Source organism: Geotrypetes seraphini, chromosome 2, assembly GCF_902459505.1.
Source record: "Geotrypetes seraphini chromosome 2, aGeoSer1.1, whole genome shotgun sequence".
NCBI lineage: Eukaryota > Metazoa > Chordata > Amphibia > Gymnophiona > Dermophiidae > Geotrypetes > Geotrypetes seraphini.
Genome location: NC_047085.1, coordinates 125,157,903 through 125,176,748, shown reverse-complemented (window position 1 = coordinate 125,176,748; position 18,846 = coordinate 125,157,903). Strand labels below are relative to the sequence as shown.

General features: G+C 44.5%; 1 protein-coding gene across 3 annotated transcripts in view; it reads right to left on the bottom strand.

Moving 5' to 3' along the window:
- Positions 1–18,846, bottom strand: part of PRKDC (protein kinase, DNA-activated, catalytic subunit) — a 524,414-nt gene that overhangs the window by 82,295 nt on the left and 423,273 nt on the right. For all 3 annotated transcript variants that reach the window (XM_033933710.1, XM_033933711.1, XM_033933712.1), the window contains 3 exons: positions 16,480–16,704; positions 11,115–11,223; positions 9,237–9,348 (listed from right to left, as the gene is read on the bottom strand). In XM_033933710.1, the coding sequence (XP_033789601.1) occupies positions 9,237–9,348; positions 11,115–11,223; positions 16,480–16,704 (446 nt within the window). The remainder of the gene's footprint in view (positions 1–9,236; positions 9,349–11,114; positions 11,224–16,479; positions 16,705–18,846) is intronic.

The following is an 18,846-nucleotide window of genomic DNA, read 5'->3' as shown; positions in this document are numbered from 1 at the left end:
TACACGAGAAAATAGAGTAGTTTCTGCGCCGTTCACGGAGGAGGGTGTTTATGAGCAACTTGAAAAACTGAAGGTGGACAAAGCGATGTGACCACACGGGATCCATCCCAGGATACTAAGGGAGCTCAGAGAGGTTCTGGCAAGTCCTGTTAAAGACTTGTTCAACAAATCTCTGGAGACGGGAGTGATTCCTGGGGATTGGAGGAGAGCGGATGTGGTCCCTATTCATAAAAGTGGTCACAGGGATGAAGCAGGAAACTACAGGCCAGTGAGCCTCACTTCAGTTGTTGGAAAAATAATGGAAGTGTTGCTGAAAGAAAGGATAGTGTACTTCCTTGAATCTAATGGGTTACAGGATCCGAGGCAACATGGCTTTACAAAAGGTAAATCGTGCCAAACGAACCTGATTGAATTTTTTGATTGGGTGACCAGAGTGCTGGATCGAGGACATATGCTAGATGTAATTTACTTGGATTTCAGCAAAGCCTTTGATACAGTTCCTCATAGGAGGCTGTTGAACAAACTTGAAGGGCTGAAGTTAGGACCCAAAGTGGTGAACTGGGTCAGAAACTGGCTGTCGGACAGACACCAGAGGGTGGTGGTTAATGGAAGTTGCTCGAAGGAAGGAAAGGTGACTAGTGGAGTCCCTCAGGGTTCGGTGCTGGGGCCAATCCTGTTCAATATGTTTGTGAGTGACATTGCTGAAGAGTTAGAAGGAAAAGTGTGCCTTTTTGCAGATGATACCAAGATTTGTAACAGAGTAGACATCGAAGAGGGAGTGGAAAATATGAAAAAGGATCTGCAAAAGTTAGAGGAATGGTCTAATGCCTGGCAACTAAAATTCAATGCAAAGAAATGCAGAGTAATGCATTTGGGGATTAATAATAGGAAGGAACCGTATATGCTGGGAGGAGAGAAGCTGATATGCACGGACGGGGAGAGGGACCTTGGGGTTATAGTGTCCGAAGATCTAAAGGCAAAAAAACAGTGTGACAAGGCAGTGGCTGCTGCCAGAAGGATGCTGAGCTGTATAAAGAGAGGCGTAGTCAGTAGAAGGAAGAAGGTGTTGATGCCCCTGTACAGGTCATTGGTGAGGCCCCACTTGGAGTATTGTGTTCAGTTTTGGAGACCGTATCTGGCGAAAGACGTAAGAAGACTTGAGGCGGTCTAGAGGAGGGCGACGAAAATGATAGCAGGCTTGTGCCAGAAGACGTATGAGGAGAGACTGGAAGCCCTGAATATGTATACCCTAGAGGAAAGGAGAGACAGGGGAGATATGATTCAGATGTTCAAATACTTGAAGGGTATTAACGTAGAACAAAATCTTTTCCAGAGAAAGGAAAATGGTAAAACCAGAGGACATAATTTGAGGTTGAGGGGTGGTAGATTCAAGGGCAATGTTTGGAAATTCTACTTTACGGAGAGGGTAGTGGATGCCTGGAATGCGCTCCCGAGAGAGGTGGTGGAGAGTAAAACTGTGACTGAGTTCAAAGAAGCATGGGATGAACACAGAAGATTTTAGAATCAGAAAATAATATTAAATATTGAACTAGGCCAGTTACTGGGCAGACAGGTCTGTGTCTGTGTATGGCCGTTTGGTGGAGGATGGGCAGGGGAGGACTTCAATGGCTGGGAGGGTGTAGATGGGCTGGAGTAAGTCTTAACAGAGATTTTGGCAGTTGGAACCCAAGCACAGTACCGGGTAAAGCTTTGGATTCTTGCCCAGAAATAGCTAAGAAGAAAAAATTAAAAAAAAAAAAATAATAAATTTAAATTGAATCAGGTTGGGCAGACTGGATGGACCATTCGGGTCTTTATCTGCCGTCATCTACTATGTTACTATGTATTCTTTCTTATATATGTTTTCCTTTATGTTGATATTTGATTTTTCTCCTAGTGGTAGGCTTTCGGTGCTAAATATAGATATATATGTTAGTGTGTATTTACTTTAGTTAAGACTTTCTTTTCCATTATATATTGCCCGATTTTGTTTGAAAGTTTTATTTTGCTATAATTCTGAAAAATAATAAAGATTAAATGGGAAGAAAAAGACAACAGAAGATCCAAAATTTATATTTTAAGCTTGTGACAAAAAGCAGAAACAGTTTATTGGTGATTCATAGATTCTTTCAATCTCTGTTTCCCTAATGTTATTTGGCTGCTCAAGGTTGTACATTTTGGTTAATATCACTGAACGGATGGGTAATAAATCACATATTTTAGGCCAAGATTCTTTTGGGGTTAAATTTAGCACTAACTTCCTGAGGGGCCTCAAGCACTTGGGATCAGCAGAGTACACGGATCAGCATTTTAAGCTGGCTGTTTGTTGCTGACCTCTGCTGGTTTCAGGACTCATACTCTGAGGTTGAACTATTAGACTCAAGTATCACTTATTGCACGTACAGTAAAACAGGTTAGATAAAACAAAAAAACAAACAAACCTTAGTTGGAACTCCAAGAGATTCCCTGCCTTTTCCTGTGATATTTAGCAAGACTCATGCATGCCAAACAAACAGCAAAAATGCTGCCAGCAACAGGCCAGATCAGTGGCTTAAAGTAGGATCTGAACACTGCTATGAAGAGGATCTGTATTTGAATCTAGGACCAGATACTTCAGCTCCCCATGCAGAGGATGGACAGAGAGTCCCAGAGCAGATCCAAACAATCTTTAAGGACCCAACATGGGCCGTTTTTCAGCTAAACACGCCTTCCTCAGGGATCCAAACTGGAGAAAACCAGTCCTAAAGTTGTGGAAAACAAATAAACACCAAGTGATTTGCGCTCAGTGATTTTTTACACTTGGTTTTTATTTGTTTTCCACAACTTTAGGACTGGTTTTCTCCAGTTTGGATCCCTTTGGAAGGCGTGTTTAGCCGAAACACGGCCCGTGTCGGGTCCTTCTTAAAAATATATGTGGATTGAGCTTGTATAGCAGTCTCTATTGCTTTGTGTGGTTTTATCAAGATCATTTTGAATAAAATAATTGCCAAGTTCCGAGAACATTGAATTTCCACAGCCTCATTTGTTTGGATCTGCTCCTTATTTCCTGTGGAAACTTGGGTCCTCTTGCTGTTCTTTTCAGGGAGTCTCAGAGATCATCCATCAGCAGTCAGATTTAGGGCTCTTGTTTGTAGGATTAAAGAAGGAACTTAAGCCCATGGCTCTTGAATGAGGACTCATTGTAATGACCTAGAGAAAAAAAGCTTGAAAAAAGATCCCCAGCCTAGAATTGGTGCGATATGGTCAAATTTTGAAGCCCCGATAATGAATCGCGCAGTGGCATTTTGCACCAGCTGTAGTGCCCGAATTACATATTTCGGCAAATCAAAGTATAGAATGTTGCAATAATTGAGTATAGGAACCAATATTGCACTTATAACCATTCAAAAGCTCTCCCTAGGCAAAAAGTCTCTCATCTTACGAAGCAGACGAAGTTTAAAAAAAGATTTTGCCAAAAATGCTTTTATCTGCTGTTTAAAAGATAAGGTAGAATCCAGGATAATGCCCAAGTAACTACATTGGTTGGACACCGGAATCACAGTATTATCAAGAACCAGCTCAGACGGAAACAAATCAAGATGTTTTTCACAACCTATACATAAAACTTCAGTTTTATCCATGTTCAATTTCAAGTGATTTGCATGCATCTATTTCTTAATCACTTGAAAACAGTCATCAAGAGCATCTGAGACTGTACCATTTACTGGAACCAGAAACTGAATGTCATATAGCTCACCCCAAATGAACATAATTCACAACACAAAGGAAGCAAATAAATATTAACGCCAACCCCTGAGGGATTACACAACCCAATTCTGCCTATTTAGAATGACTTTCCCCTACTTCAACATGAAACAGTCTTCCAGACAAAAAAAGAGATGAACCACTAACACCGTGCCACAATTGCCCAGCTCCCGTAATCTCAGGAGAAGATGAACTGTATCAAATGCAGCTGAGATATCAAGAAAAAATCATTAAAAACCATTCACCCCGATCAAGGCCTCCAAGGATCATATCCTAAGTGGAGACCAATAATAATTCTATGCAATGCTTGGGTCTAAACCCAACTGACCATCATCCAATTCCTAATCCAGAAAAGAACATTGCTTCTTATCCCATGAATTTTTAATTTTGTCAGGAGTCTCTTTTCGGTCTGTTCTTGTCTGTTCACTTTTGGGCAGATGGCCAATGTATTATTATTACTATTATTTTATTTTTGTAAATTCTGAAAACAATAAAGATTATTGAACTAAAAAAAAAAAAGCTTTCTAAAAATCTTCATACACTACATCAACTGGCTCACCTTTATCCATATGTTTATTCATACCTTTAAAGACATGAAGCAAATTTATGATGCAAGACTCTTTTTGGCTGAATTCATGCTGACTCTAACCCATTAAGTCATGTTTATCTACATGATCTGTAATTTTATTCTTTATAACAGTTTACACTATCTTGCCCAGAACTGAAGTCAAGCTTACTATTCTCTATTTTCCCAGATCACCTTTGGAACCTTTTTAAAAATTAGCATTACATTGGATGCCCTCCAATCTTCAAGTACTAAGGATGATTTTCACAACAGGTTATAGATCACTAACAGTAGATCAGCAATTTCATGTTTTGAATTCTTTCAGTATCCTGGGGTGTAGCAAGGGAAGGAGGCACTCGGGATGGTGGTATCTGGCATCGCCATGACATGTCCCCCCCCCCAATCCCCTCTTACTCCTTCTCTATCATGCACCCCTGCAAACCTCTTCAAATCTTTGCCGGCAGTAAACAGTATCTCCCACCTGCTGCTTGTGACGGCCTCAGCTCTCCCTCATGTTACTTTCTGGTCCCGCAATCAGGAACTGATATCAGAAGGAGAGCTGAGGCTGGGCAGAGCAACAGGTGGGAGATGCTTCTGGTTGCCAGTGAAATCCCCCCTCCCCCCAAAAAAAACCACCACCAACAACAAAAAAAATCATAGTAAATGACAGAAGATAAAGATTTGAATGGTCTAACCAGTCTGCCCATTAGTTACATGCCTTATAAATTCATGATTAAATTGTCTTTTTTCCTTGATTATTTCTGAAGATATGAAGAGGGGGTGGGTGGAGAGGTGACAATGCCCCCACCAAGATGAAGCCCAAGACAGTCTGTCCCCCTGCCCTATACCACTGTGTATACCATTTGGCTTAGTATGTCTTCCAGGTTCATTGAGATTTTCGTTCCTCCGCATCATCACTCTTGAAATCCATATCTGGTTCAGGTAGTTCTCTTACATCTTTTCCATACAAACCAAAAGAATTCATTCAGTCTCTGCTATGGCCTTGCCCTCCCTCAGTGCCCCTTTTGCTCCTTGATGATCTAACAGGCTTTTTGCTTTTGATGTGTCTGAAAAAAATTGTTATTGTAAGTTTTTGCCTCTGTGGATGTTCTTTTGGTTCTAAAAGCCTCTTTCACTTCACCTTTTAACCATGCTGGCTGTGTGTTCTTTTATTTATTTTTATTAATACATCAAATATATCTGATCTGGACTTCCAAAATTTATTTTTAAACATCCATGCCTGATTTAAAGTCCTAACCTTTGCAACGCATACTTTTAGCTTCTTTTTAACAATTTTCCTCTTTTTATAATAGTCACCCTTTCAAAAATTAAAGGCTGCTTTGCACTTTCAAAAATGTATTTATGTTTTTATATTTTTGCATCAACTATGTATGTTTTTTCTTAATTATTCACATATATTTAATAGTTTATATATTTTTATGTAGACTTGACATTTTTATGTCTAACTACTGGTCTATTATTTTAGTCTATGGAATTCATTAAAAAAAAAAAGAAAGAAAAGAAAGACGTCTAAAAGACGGCATACAGCGGCACTTGGAGTTCCTAATCACCAAGACGTCCAAATTCCAATTGTTGAAACTGCCTTTCTGGACACCTTGCGAGGCATCCCAGCCACTGTGTGTCCAAAACTCAAGGGAGGTGTGTTCTGGGAAGGCTTTGGGGATATTTAGACTTGCAACAAAATGAAGAAAGGACCTATATTCTAACAAAGCTGGTGAATCCAAAACAGAATGGAACAATAGTCTCTGGATGTCACAGAAACCGTTGGTAAATAAAGAGTTTATAAAAATGAAATATCCAAATATAAAAACATCAAAGCTCAATATGTTCTTATGTTAGTCAATCTGAAACACAGTCCTTGTAAAATCAATTAATAAACTTTGTGATTTCACATTTAACTAGATTGCTATGGTCCTTGACCACTGCCTATGGTCAGCTCCTTGTCTCTTTTGTATGGTTCTGTGTCCTTGGTGTTCTTCCCTCTCTACTAGAGAACTACACTGGAATAGGGCTTGGAATGCACTGAGAGATGCAATTGGAAACCCAGAAAGAGGCTTGGATAGGAACACTCACTGACAGCTGGAACACCAGACTGAGGCCTGGAATAGTCACTGGTTGACTAGTGAATATCATCCAGAAAACCACAGGAGGGTTGGGAGGAAACAGAGGGCCGCAAGAAAATAGTTTTTTTTTCTCCTACAGGTACAGGTGAATATGGAGAAAATTAATTTTGGGATGGAATAAGAACATAAGAATTGGTGCTGCTGGGTAAGATCAGTGGTCCATCGTGCCCAGCAGTCCGCTCCAGCGGCGGCCCGTAGGTCAAAGACCAGTGCCCTGACTGAGTCTAGTCTTACCTGAATACTTTCTGGTTCAGCAGGAACTTGTCTAACTTTGTCTTGAATCCCTGGAGGGTGTTTTCCCCTATAACAGCCTCTGGAAGAGCGTTCCAGTTTTCCACCACTCTCTGGGCGAAGAAGAACTTCCTTACGTTTGTAAGGAATCTATCCCCTTTCAACTTTTAGAGAGTGCCCTCTCGTTATCCCTACCTTGGTCAGGGTGAACAACCTGTCTTTTTCTACTAAGTCTATTCCCTTCATTATCTTGAATGTTTCAATCATGTCCCCTCTCAGTCTCTTCTTTTCAAGGGAGAAGAGGCCCAGTTTCTCTAATCTCTTACTGTACGGCAACTCCTCCAGCCCCTTAACCATTTTAGTCCCTCTTCTCTGGACCCTTTCGAGTAGTACCGTGTCCTTTTTTAAGTACGGCGAGCAGTGCTGGACGCAGTATTCCAGGTGGGGGCGTACCATGGCCCTGTACAGTGGCATGATAACCTTCTCCGATCTGTTCGTGATCCCCTTCTTAATCATTCCTAGCATTCTGTTCGCCCTTTTTGCTGCACATCGAGGGAGTCATCAGCAAAGTAGGATTCAAGCCCCGCTTTAACTTTGTGAGCACAAGGCAGAAAGAGGAAAGAAATTAGTGAAGCTTCCGCTGAATTCAGACACTGCTTCATCTTTCCAAGAAATTTAAGGCTATTGGAATCCCACTGGCATGGCACTGCTGAGGAAGCTTATACTGCCATATTCATTTGAGGGCTGACATTTTTAACTGTCTGAAATGTTGCTTCTTTATTGGGCAAAATGCTATGTCTTATGAAAATAATCCTAGTTGGGGTACATAGAACAAAAAACGAGAACACTATAATGCTGGAGCATGATGCGAGTGAACAAGAAAGGGTTAATCAAAGAACTAGGGCTGGCTCCTGCTTATTTCTGGTGCTAAAATAGCATGGATTCTTGCTACTTGTCATCTGGATTGGCTACTGCTAGGAAACAGGATAGTAAGCTTGAGTCCTTTGGTCGGACCTAGTATGTGATCCAATTGGAGAAAGATGGAAGGCGAGAGAAGGAAGACCAGGGAAGGGAGAGGAGAAGAAAGATGCCAAGACCATGGAAGGGAAGGGAAGGGAAGGGAAGGAAAAGTGGACTTGTGTGCCTAGGGGCCCTCGATGAATTAATCCTGCCCTGCCAGTAGCCCCTTTAAATGGGTATAACACTTACCTGTGGAAACTGCTTTCAAAATTACCATTCTTATACATATGTATTATTTATGTTCATTCAATATTCTCAAGATCAGGCATGAGATAGATTACATATGAAGTACACACTATGCAGAATAAAGAATACATTTTATTTATTTATTCAATTTTCTATACCGTTCTTCCAAGAGAGCTCAGAATGGTTTACATGAGTTTATATTCAGGTACTCAAGAATTTTTCCCTATCTGTCCTGGCAGGCTCACAATTTATCTAATATACTTGGGGCAAAGGGGGGATTAAGTGACTTGCCCAAGGTCACAAGGAGCAGCGTGGATTTGAACCCACAACCTCAGGGTGCTGAGGCTGTAGCTTTAACCACTGCGCCACATTGAATAGGAAAGAAATGAGAATGATTATATATAAAGAATGTGAAGTATGGTAGGTACAAGAATGATACAAGAAACATTAAGCACCATAGAGAAAAGAGAACAACCTAGAAGTTGTCGCTTAGTAAAAGGGCTTAGAAGTCATTATGAAGAATACATTGAAACTTTCAGCTCATTGTTGCAAATGGGATCAAGATTGGGCGCTCAAAGGCTATGATCTTAAGTCTCTCCTTAATGAAAAATGCATTTGCTGTTCCCGTTCTTGTATTACAAGTTACAGGGAAGTTATTTGTAAGATGTATAGCTCTACTCTCTTTGAATAAGGGGCTTGTGGAAGGGTAGTTTTACTCTAAATTTGGGGATACTTTACTATCTAATGCAGGGGTGTCCAACCTGCGGCCCCGTGAAGTATTTTGTGCGGCCCCAGTCGAGAGCGATGTAGTGTTTTCCTCTGCTGTCCCCGGGTGTTTACTGTCTTGATGGCTCCCTCTTCTGTCTTGCTGCAGCGTTTGCGCGGCCCCAGATAAATTTTTTTCGGCCAATGCGGCCCAGGGAAGCTAAAAGGTTGGACACCCCTGATCTAATGCATTTTTCATTTCAATATTTATTCTATGCTCATTGAACTTGCTATTGTTTTATTATGTATATAAAGGGTTAGTGCTATGTTTCCATGTAGATCACACTGAAATTGCATTACAAAAAAAGGCCACTGTAATACTAGGACTTCAATTTTACATTACCAGCCTGTTACCCACTCTCACTATGATAAATTTAAACAGATAAAGATGAATGGGACAAGTTATCACACATCTAAAATATTTATAGTGTCTTGGAATTAAATGAAAAACCAGAACAAAATAAAGGGACTTTGACAATTTTTTTTTTTTTTTGCTGGTACCATATCTTTAAATCAACGATGAATAAAATGTAACAATGAAACTTCGATACAAATAAGAGCATAAACAAACAGATTCTTACCGATTTGTAATAATATCATCCCAAATATTCATTGGATCCATTTTACTATCAGGATATCTGCTTGACCAAATTCTGAGAAGTCTCTTAAGGGAAGCTTGGGATGTTAAATTATCTAGTTATCAAGTAGAAAAAAAAAAAAAGAAGAAAAACATAACCATGACAATGAATCCTCCAAAATATGTATGCATTGAGCAGGACTATAAACAAGGACAGGGAAAAGGGATTGGGACTTGTACATTGCCTTTTTGTAATTTTACAACCATACTCAAAGCATTTTCCCTATCTGTCCCAGTGGGCTCACAATCTATCTAATGTACCTGAGGCAGTGCCCAGGGTCTCAAGGAGCAGCATGGGGTTTGAACTAGAGAGTTGCGCGGGGACAGAAATCTCACCCGTCCCTGCCAGGATTTTCTCCGTCCCCACCCGGATCCTCTCCGTCCCCACCCATCCCCGCAAGGAATTACCTCCATCCCCGCCCATCCCCATAAAAAGCAGCAATTACTTCTGACAGGATCATCAATTCCACAGTTTCTTTTGTGTTTGCGCTGCTGTTTTCCTTGTGGAATCTCTTTGGTGGAACCCTTTTTTTGTTCAGGTAATTAACTTATAAACCCCCTCTTTTACTAAGGCTGACGTGTCCATTATATTATATGGACGAACCCTGCTTCCAAAGCCTTCCATCCCCGTGAGAGTACCGTTGGCTAGAGGGGGGTCCCTGTGGGAGTCCCATGGGCCAGAGGGGGGTCCCCGTGGGAGTCCCATGGGTTAGGGGGGATTCCCGCAGGACCCCTGCGGGACCCGTGGGATTCCCGCAATCCCCGTTCCCATGCAGACCTCTAGTTTGAACCCACAACCTTAAGGTGCTGAGGCTGTAGCTCTAACCACTACGTCACACACTCCTCATGCAAATTCCATCTCATGCACTTACAGTATCTAATATTTAATATTTCTTACATCTACATAATTAACTACTGTCTTTACCATCATATAAGAAAACACCCAGAACTAATGAAACTTACCTTAAGGGATGTGTGCATTAGTGACTCATAAATGCATGATCCAAATCCCCTCGTCTTTGTGAGAGTCCATATTTCATCTAGACATATCTAAAAATCTAGTGAGGTCTGGATATGTGGAGCGTAATTTTATAACCAAGCACTTAATATAAGCCCTACCCCAAAAATAAGCCCTAGTCCCAGGATTCGCCGGCAAATCTTAAACCCCACCCCCCTCCTGCCACATAGCCGAACCCCTGCTGACCACCCTCCATCCTTCCCTCCCAACCGACCGCGAGCGAGTCCTACCTTCATCCAAAGCAGCATCGGGCTGGCAGCACTCTAAACAGGCTGCTTCGGCCTTGTCCGACGGGGATTTCATTCTGCTGCATTACAGTAACGCGGCAGAGTAAAATCCCTGATGGAGAAGGTCGAAGCAGCCTATTTAGTGTGCTGCCGGCCTGACGCTAGTTTGGATGAAGGTAGGTCTCGCTCGCGGTCGGTGGGGAAGGTAGGATGGAGAGTCAGCGGTGGGGTGGGGGCGTGCTCAAGGGTTCTGCTGCATAAGGAATGGGAGGGAGGGAAGGGTAGAAGCTGGGCAAAGATTATGCTGCATGAGGGATGGAAGGGAGCGAAGGATAGAGCTGGGCAAACTTCTGCAGCACAGGGGGAGGGGAGGAAAGATGCTGCACATGTGGGGAGAGAAAGGAAAGAGGAAGAATTGGGATGAAGGAGAGGAAGGGAGAGATGATCATGTGCATACCCTGAAAATAAGACCTAGTGCATTTTTTGAGGCCCAATTTTAATATAAGACATTGTCTTATTTTTCAGGGAAACACGGTATATGTAAAAAAAGAGCAAATCATTATATAATATGCCTTACTTGGTTTGCTTATAAAATGAATGAAGTCTTGGGTTTCGGTTAAGGCTTGTACAGACTGCAGTTTAGTCAGTCGGCTTTTGTGTAGCAGGGTATCAATACTGGAATAGCTCTATGAAAAAAAAAAACATTTTCATTAATTAGATCTCTTTATTTTATTTGCCTTGTTAATCACTTTGTTAAATTCATAGAGCAAGTCTAGCTGGTCTGCTCTTCCTGCAGAAGTGCTCACTAGTTTGGAGGACTGGTTTTCACCATTTGGATGAAAATACTGTATTTTCTCGCATAACGCGCGCGTTATACGTGGTTTTTACGTACCGCGCATACCCTTGCATGTTATACGCGTGAGCGCGTTGTACAAAAATTTTTTTACATAGTTCCCCCCCCCCCCCCGACGTCCGATTCACCCCCCCCCCCCGCAGGACCGCTCGCACCCCCACCCCGAAGGACCGCTCGCACGCACCCGCACCCCCACCCCGAAGGTCCGCTCGCACGCACTCCCACCCGCACCCGCACCCTGAAGGACCGCTCACACCCCCACAGCCTCCCGACCCCCCACCCATCATGTAGAAGCTCCTACCGGTGTCCTGCTGCTTCCTCTTGGCGGTCCCGACACCCGACACGATCGGGGCAAGAGGGAGCTCAAGCCCTCTTGCCCCAGCCAACCGCGGCACCCCCGATACGATCGGGGCAAGAGAGAGCTCAAGCCCTCTTGCCCCCCCGACTCCCCGACACGATCGGGGCAAAAGGGAGCCCAAGCCCTCTTGCCCCGCCGACTCCCCAACTCCCCGACAATATCGGGCCAGGAGGGAGCCCAAGTCCTCCTGGCCCTGGTGAACCCTCCCCCCGCTAGTTGTTCGGGCCAGGAGGGAGCCCAAACCCTCCTGGCCACGGCGACCCCCTACCCCCACCCCGCACTACATTATGGGCAGGAGGGATCCCAGGCCCTCCTGCCCTCGACGCAAACCCCCCACCCAAGAACCTCCGACCGCCCCCCCAGCTGACCCGTGACCCCCCCTGGCCGACACCCACGACACCCCCACCCCCCTTCCCCGTACCTTTGTGTAGTTGGCCGGACAGACGGGAGTCAAACTCGCCTATCCGGCAGGCAGCCAATGACGGAATGAGGCCGGATTGGCCCATCCGTCCCAAAGCTCCGCCTACTGGTGGGGCCTAAGGCGCCTGGGCCAATCAGAATAGGCCCGGGAGCCTTAGGTCCCAACTGGGGGCGGGGCCTGAGGCACATGGGCCCAACCCGACCATGTGCCCAAGGCCCCGCCCCCAGGAGGGACCTAAGGCTCCCAGGCCTATTCTAATTGGCCCAGGCGCCTTAGGCCCCACCAGTAGGCGGAGCTTTTTGGACGGATGGGCCAATCCGGCCTCATTCCGTTGTTGGCTGCCTGCCGGACAGGCGGGTTTGGCTCCCGTCTGTCCGGCCAACTACACAAAGGTACGGGGAAGGGGGGTGGGGGTGTCGTGGGGGTCGGCCAGGGGGTTCGCGGGTCGGCTGGGGGGGCAGTCGGAGGTTCTTGGGGGGAGGGGGGTTTGCGTCGAGGGCAGAAGGGCCTGGGATCCCTCCTGCCCGTAATGTAGTGCGGGGTGGGGGTAGGGGGTCGCCGTGGCCAGGAGGGTTTGGGCTCCCTCCTGGCCCGAACAACTAGCGGGGGGGGGGGGGGGGTCGCCAGGGCCAGGAGGACTTGGGCTCCCTCCTGGCCCGATATTGTCGGGGAGTTGGGGAGTCGGCGGGGCAAGAGGGCTTGGGCTCCCTTTTGCCCCGATCGTGTCGGGGGTGCCGCGGTTGGCTGGGGCAAGAGGGCTTGAGCTCCCTTTTGCCCCGATCGTGTTGGGGGTGCCGCGGTTGGCTGGGGCAAGAGGGCTTGAGCTCCCTCTTGCCCCGATCGTGTCGGGGGTGCCGCGGTTGGCTGGGGCAAGAGGGCTTGAGCTCTCTCTTGCCCCGATCGTGTCGGGGGTGCCGCGGTTGGCTGGGGCAAGAGGGCTTGAGCTCCCTCTTGCCCCGATCGTGTCGGGGAGTCGGGACCGCCAAGAGAAAGCAGCAGGACACCGGTAGGAGCTTCTACATGATGGGGGGTCGGGAGGCTGTGGGAGTGCGAGTGGGGGTGCAGGTGCGTGCGAGCGGTCCTTTGGGGTGGGGGTGCGAGCGGTCCTGCGGGGGGGGGGGTGAATCGGACGTCGGGGGGGGGGCATCAGGATTTCAGGGTGGGGACAGGACTTCAAGGGGGAGAGGAGAGTCGGGGCGGGCGAAAGGAGAGTCGGGGTGGCCAGAGGAGAGTCGGGGCGGGCGAAAGGAGAGTTGGGCAGCATGCGCGGTATATAAAAATTTCTGTACATAAATTTGTGTTTTTCGCGTGCTATACCCGTGTGCGCGTTTTACACAGGTGTGCGTTATCTACGTGAAAATACGGTACTTAGAAAGAGTTAAATCCAACTTCTTTACTTCTCTATCTTTCCACTACAAAGTCCTGACTGAAAATTCACATTGTCAAAAAAGTATTCCAGTAATCTGTATGAAATCACTGAATGACTAAGATCCACTCATATACATCCCTCTTTGGTAAATGTGGCCACTCTCAAACCCCTCGGATGCCTTTCTAGGTAAATGTTTCAAGAAAATCAGCTCTCTTATTACACTTTTTAAAATCTTATTCATTGTATCCTTGTATTGCATTTCTTATGTTTACCATATATCACATTTATTTAGATTTCTATCCCATCCTCCCAACAGCTCAGAAAGGGTTACAAAAGGACATTCAGAGTGTAGTAGGAGAACATGAAATTAAAGACAGGGACTACAGAGGACAAAAGAATTTAAAAAGGAAGAGGTGATACTGATAGAAGCATACAAGGAGACAGTTTCCTAACTATATAGGGATGAGAAGATGCAGATAGAAGCTTTCAAAGGAGCCAGTTTACAAGGAGCCAGTATCTTTGGTAAAAAGGAAGGTCTTTGTTGCTCTCCGAAAGGTCATTAGCGAGTCCAGTGACCTGATCTGAGTAGGTAGTTGGTTCCACAAGCAAGGGATAAAGTGGTTGCATGAGCGTTTGCTTGCTGATTCTAGTTTGAGAGATCTTCCTGAGGGGATGCAGAGTCATCTCTCCGAGTCAGAGTAGAGGGAGCGATTGGGAAAGTATGATTGTTGTTTGGCTGCTATGTAGGTTGGGGTTTTGTGGTGGAAACTTTTATGTGCTATTACTAGGGCTCTGAAGGCACAACATTTGTTGACTGGTAGCCAGTCAAAAAAGCTGGTCAGTTATTGCATTACACTCATTCCCTATTCCAGTCATTACTAGGACTCGTTTTATTAGTTCAGAACCCCTCAGGGTTACGAATCGTTTTTTATATAATTGCTCCGATTGGGGCCCGTTTCAAATTCCGGTTATATCACCTACACGCAAACCTAGCAGATTTCCGTTGTAAAAAACAGCGGTCGTTGAGAAATCTCACTTACTCTGAAATCCCAGATTCTCTTTATTATCGGAATCGTCATGGTTTTTATTTAAACATATGCTATATTAGGAATAAGTCGCAGCTGGTTAAAGACTGGCTGGAGGAGACCGACCCTGATTTTGTTTTGCTAACGGAAACATGGCTGATCTCAGAGAATATCATTATACGTGAGTGCCTTCCTCCTGTATAATCAATATCCCTGGGATGCTGATGCCTCCACACATCAATCAAATCCCAGGATTCCAATAGGTAATACAGCTGCTGTCTGTCTGCTTTACCATAGCGTATTGCCTGCGCTGAGTTGTCCAAGGTAACATTTAAGGTCAGATTTTTAAAAAACCCTACTATCAACTTTCCCTCTGCTACTCTAGCTAAAAGAACCTCTGCTTTGTGATAAAACAGTCCCTGATCCATATGCATAAAATTAATAATAATAATAATAATAACTTTATTCTTATATACCGCCAACAATCTTGCGACTTCTAGGCGGTTCACAACGAAGAGAAACTGTACAGACAGCGACTTACAGAGTATAGCTGAGAACATCTGATAGTAACAACAGTGATAATAATAGCAACAGTTTATATACTGCAGGACCATGAAGTTCCGTGCGATTTACAATGAATTAGAGAAATTCCATAAATTGAATGGAGCAATCATAGTTAGAGATCAGAGGTTAACAGTTTACAAGATCAGATCTGGGTGGGATTACGAAGGGGGCTATTGTCCTGAATCGTTACCTAGGTATTTCGAGAGCAGGAATGTTTTTAGGTGTTTTCTAAATTCACCATAGTTGTTTGTGTGTGTAATTACTTTTCTAAGTCTTTGCCCCATAAGGCTGCTTGATACGATAGAAGTTGTTGATGGTATCTCTTATATTTGCATCCTCTAGCCGGTGGGGAAACGAATTTCAGGTGTGTTCTTCTCTCATGTCTGTTGGTTGAGAATGAGAAGAGGTCTGTTATGTATTTAGGGGCTAGGCCAGATAATACCTTGAAGCAGAGACATCCCAGCTTGAACTTCATACGTGCCTCCATTGGCAGCCAGTGCAGGAGTCGGTAGGAAGGGGTTATGTGATCGGACTTCTGCAGCCCGAAAATCAACCTGACTGCTGCATTTTGTATCAGTTGAAGTCTCTGCATTTGCTTCCGGGGGATGGCCAGATGGGTAATGTTGCAATAGTCAAGGTGGCTTAGTATTAGGGATTGTACTAGAATTCTGAATGCTGAGGCGTCGAAGTATGCTCTAATGGACCTAAGTTTCCAGAGAGTAAAAAACCCTTTTCTGACTAGGGAGTCCACATGGTCTTTCATAGTTAGACCTTGGTCCAGTAATACCCCCAGAACCTTCATTGTTGGTTGAATGGGGTAGTTAAGATTGTTAATGTGTATTGATTTTGTCGTGATATGTGGGTGTGGCGAGGCTATAAAGAATTTAGTTTTATCTGAATTGAGCTTCAGTCTGAATTCTGTGATCCATTGTTCCATCAGGTTTAGCGCTTCTGTTGCTGTGGGGGTGATTTCAGAGGGAGACGTGATGAACGGGATAATGATTGTAAAGTCATCCACATAGCTGAATACTTTTATACCCCGCCGGGCCAGCTGCATGCCTAGTGAAGATGTATAGACGTTGAAGAGTAGTGGGGATAGTGGGGACCCCTGTGGAACGCCCCCACTATCCCCACTACTCTTCAATTAACACCCACATCTTTATAGAATACAGACTAGACAGATGTGTGTATAAAATCAAATTGTTGCCAATTAATGCCAATAATTGGTGCTATCTGGATCATTATTTGCACGTGCAAATTGGGTATGTCCAATTTAGAACACCATATATAGAATTTGGGGGATAGTGTTAAATATCTAAGGCCAATGAATATATGCATTACAAAGCTTTTACCTGCATGAACACCTGTATGCCATTGTTGATGTAGTACTTTGCTCTGTCAAAATCATCTTGTAAGATATAAAGAAGACTCAGCTCTTGGTTATAGCTTGTTTCCAGAAGAGCCTTTCTTTGTTCTACTTTCATGGCGCTGTCTATAAATGTCAGCAAGGACTGGTCATCATTTCCTTGAAGCAGTAATTTCACTTTGCTTCGCATCATGTAGGGAAGATAGGTTTCCTTAAAAAAAATGAAAACAGATCAAAAAGGTTAACCTAGAGTTACGTTTAATAATGGTATCATCCACTAAAGAGACTTCAGTGATAAGAGAAACCCCCCCCCCCAAAGCAAAATACTGTATTTTATAGTGAGGATATTGGTCAACATGTACACAGTTGCAGGGATCAAACAATTTTAAGCTTTGCTCACGTTCTATTGTTCTTAACTGGTTTTCAGATTGCCTTGCTTGATGTGTGTCATTCTCTGCTGCCTCATGTTCCATGGCACTTAGCTCGGTCAACTGACCCACCAGGAGGTGATGTCGCACACTGAACCTTTTGATTTTATTTTTATGAAAAATATTTAAAAAACCGGAAAAAAGAGAAACACAAACAGCTCAAAATACGGTCCCTCAGAACTGAAATAGTCATACCCGTGTGTTCTGTGGTACAATACAAAATGCAGCAAGCAGGACACAAATACCTCCCTCCCTCCCCTCCCCCCCATTTAGTCCCCTCTTTCTAAAGATGTGTGAATCCAGAGCAAGTCTATCAATTGAGTCTATTAGTCCAAATGACCATAATGTTCTCTCCACTTCAAATATGGTTTCCAAATCTTATAGAAGGTTACCAGTTGATTGTGATGCTATGAAACGATTCTGCACTACATGAAAACTAAACTACAAATCTACTTCCCAAAGCGACCACTGAGGTCCCACAGAGAAAAATGACTGACCATACCTCCTGGCTGCTCCCTCAAAACTGAAACAACTGCAAACGCTCCTACTCACATTTTATACCCAGACTATGGCATACCATCCCCCCATCTGCTAAAACACTAGATGGACTTTGGAGCTTCAAGAAGGCCGTGAAAACCTTCCTCTTCACAAACCCAGCGCCTTGAGGATATGCACCAAGAAATTTCACTCAGAGTCAATGCACCTACGCCACCTACTCTCACCAGATGCTGCTTAGTGTATATGTTTTATTGTCATGTCTATATTGTAAATGTCATCTCTGTCCTGTCTCGATTATATTGTGGATGCACTTTGTAACCCGTTCAGGGCTCCTTTGGGAGGACGGGCTAAATAATTGAATAAATAATTAAATAACTTAAGAAATTAATTGAATGTGGCCTATCTTTTATACCAAGTAGTCTTGTGTGGGAATCCCCACTTGCTTCAACAGTAGCAGATGACTAGCTGTAAGGATTGAGAACTCTAACTGTATGTGTTTACCAAGTAACTCTACCGGTTTAATATGAAGTAATGCACACCCCACTGATTTTGGTATAATCTTATGTACTGTATGATCTCAGAAATCAAGGCAAATATCATATCCCAGTAAAGTTGGAGTATGGGACATTCCCACCAAATATGAAGAAATGTACCCCTCCCTCCACACACTTGCATTGTAGTAGTGGCATACATTTTACACAGACAAACAGGTGTAAAATACCACTGAAAACATTTTAACCATTTCCTACCAAATGACAAGCTATTGAAAAAAGTTCTCCCCAGTAGGCCCTCCATACTGTAAAAAAAAAAAGAGGAAAAATTGTTTACTCGAATATAAGACGGGGGCTTAATATTCAAGTGCCATGCCCTGCCAGGATCTTCAACCAATATCCCCCTCCCTCACAACCTCACCTTCCAGGCTCTGCACTCAACCCATCTCCCTGCCAGGCTCTGCACCCAGCCCCCTTCCCTCCCTGCCCTACCGGCTATGTAGCCAGCCCCCCTCCCTGCCAGGCTCTAAACCCAGCCCCCCTCACTACTACTTGCCAGGTTCTATACCCTGTCCCCCCTCCCTGTCAGGCTCTTCACACCATGTCCCACCTTCCTGCCCTGTACCCTGTTCCCCTTTTAACCCCCTCCCCCTGCGTACCTCTTTTTGCATCCCTAGTGGTCCAGTGGTGTATGGGCAGGAGTGAACTTTCCACATTCCTGCCCTGCGCCCCTCCTTCTCACCCTCTGATCTCGCAGCCAGCAGCGCACCGGCACACAGGAGCAAGCTTCTTGAGCTCCAGTTGGCCCTGCGCCACTCGCTGAATAGCTGACGCAAGGTCTTGTGAGTCCCGTGAGAACTGGCAGCAGCCATTCAGGGAGCGGTGCAGGGCTGGGTGGGAGCTCGAGAAGCTCGCTCCTGCATGCTGGTGGCTATG